Genomic DNA, 1,627 nt, shown 5'->3' on the forward strand with positions numbered 1-1,627 from the left:
GATTTAGCCGAAGCCTTCGCTACACTCCGCCAGGTTGGCATGCGGCTCAACCCCGCGAAATGCGCCTTCGGCGTCACATCAGGAAAATTCCAATGATTCATCGTGCACGAAAGAGGGGTCGATGCCGACCCGGAGAAGCTCCAGGCAATCATCAACATACAATCGCCCCGGACTACCAAGGACCTGCAGCGCCTCAACGGGAAACTCGTCGCCATGTCCCGATTCCTCGCCCGCTCGGGGGATCGCTGTTTCCCCTTCTTCAAGGCACTGCAGAACCCGAAAGGCTTCCAATGGACGACAGAATGCGAGGAAGCCCTCCAGCAAGTAAAACAACACCTGGCCAACCTCCCTCGGCTCACCTCAGTCTCTCCCGGCGAAAAACTGAGCATCTACCTGGCTGCCTCCCCGCACGCAGTAAGCTCCGTCCTGGTTAAAGAAAGCTCAAACGGCCAACTCCCGGTTTACTACACGAGCCACGTCCTCAATGGCCCGGAGGAGCGATACCCCCCGATCGAGAAGTTGGCGCTCGCCCTTGTGCTATCCGCCCGGAAATTACGCCCCTATTTCCAAGCCCACCCCGTGGATGTAGTTACGGACCAACCACTTCGGCTGGTCCTGTCTAAGTTTGATGTGGCAGGACGGCTTCTCAAATGGGCAGTGGAGCTCGGCGAACATGACATTCGGTACGTACCCAGGACGGCCATCAAAGCCCAGTCCGTGGCCGACTTCATCGCGGAGTTGACCCAAGGCGAGAGCGGGAGCCTCGAACGACCCCCCGAGGCCTGGGTCTTGCACATCGATGGGTCAGCCAACTCAAAGGGTGCGGGCGTAGGGTTGGTGCTCCGAGCCCCCGACGGACGGTCATTCGAGCGTTCCCTCCGCTTTGGGTTTCGCGCCACTAATAACGAAGCGGAGTACGAGGCACTCCTGGCGGGACTCAGGTTGGCCCTCGAGATGCAGGTAGACTCCCTCCATGTCCATACAAATTCCCAGCTGGTGGCCGAGCAACTCAGCGGAGGATATGAGGCTCGCGACCCGACCATGGCAAGATACCTGGCGCAGGTAAGGAACTTAACCGCGAAGTTCCTGCACTTTACATTATCTAATGTCCCAAGGGTGGAGAACGAGCGCGCTGACGCGCTAGCTAAGCTAGCCTCAAAACCTGCCCCCGATGTCGGGCCGGAAGTTGAGGAGCTACTTGCCCGTGCCTTCGAGATCGCGGTCACGGCCACCAGCAGTGCGTCCTCTTGGGTACAAGAACTGCTGCGCTACAAACGGGACGGAACTCTCCCACCCGACAAGGCGACGGCCCGGCGCCTGCTCCGCACGCACGCGTGGTAAATTGAGGCGGGCGGGCGGCTCTATAAGCGATCCTTCTCGTACCCCCTCCTACGATGCTTGGAGCCCGACGAGGCGCAAAGCGTCCTGGCAGAGATACACGAGGGCACCTGCGGAGAACACATCGGCGGACGGATCTTAGCGCATAAAATACTCCGCCAAGGCTACTACTGGCCGACCATGTGCCGGGACGCAAGAGTACACGTGCAGCGGTGTACCTCATGCCAAGAGCACGCCCGCACGCCTCGACTCCCCGCAGTACCGCTAGCCCCCATCGACTGCGCTTGGC

At 60.2% G+C, this 1,627-nt stretch overlaps 1 protein-coding gene across 1 annotated transcript; it reads left to right on the forward strand.

The window, feature by feature from the left end:
• The first annotated feature begins 213 nt into the window (after positions 1-213).
• On the forward strand, positions 214-1,341 carry LOC135594071 (uncharacterized). Its single transcript, XM_065084495.1, has one exon. The coding sequence runs from the start codon at positions 214-216 to the stop codon at positions 1,339-1,341; it is 1,128 nt and encodes a 375-aa protein (XP_064940567.1).
• The last annotated feature ends 286 nt before the right edge of the window (positions 1,342-1,627 follow it).

This window comes from Musa acuminata, chromosome BXJ1-9 (genome assembly GCF_036884655.1).
Source record: "Musa acuminata AAA Group cultivar baxijiao chromosome BXJ1-9, Cavendish_Baxijiao_AAA, whole genome shotgun sequence".
Lineage (NCBI taxonomy): Eukaryota > Viridiplantae > Streptophyta > Magnoliopsida > Zingiberales > Musaceae > Musa > Musa acuminata.

Bases quoted from the DNA above. Each gene is read 5' to 3' on its own strand.
- LOC135594071 (XM_065084495.1), top strand. From the start codon at position 214: ATGTCCCGATTCCTCGCCCGCTCGGGGGATCGCTGTTTCCCCTTCTTC.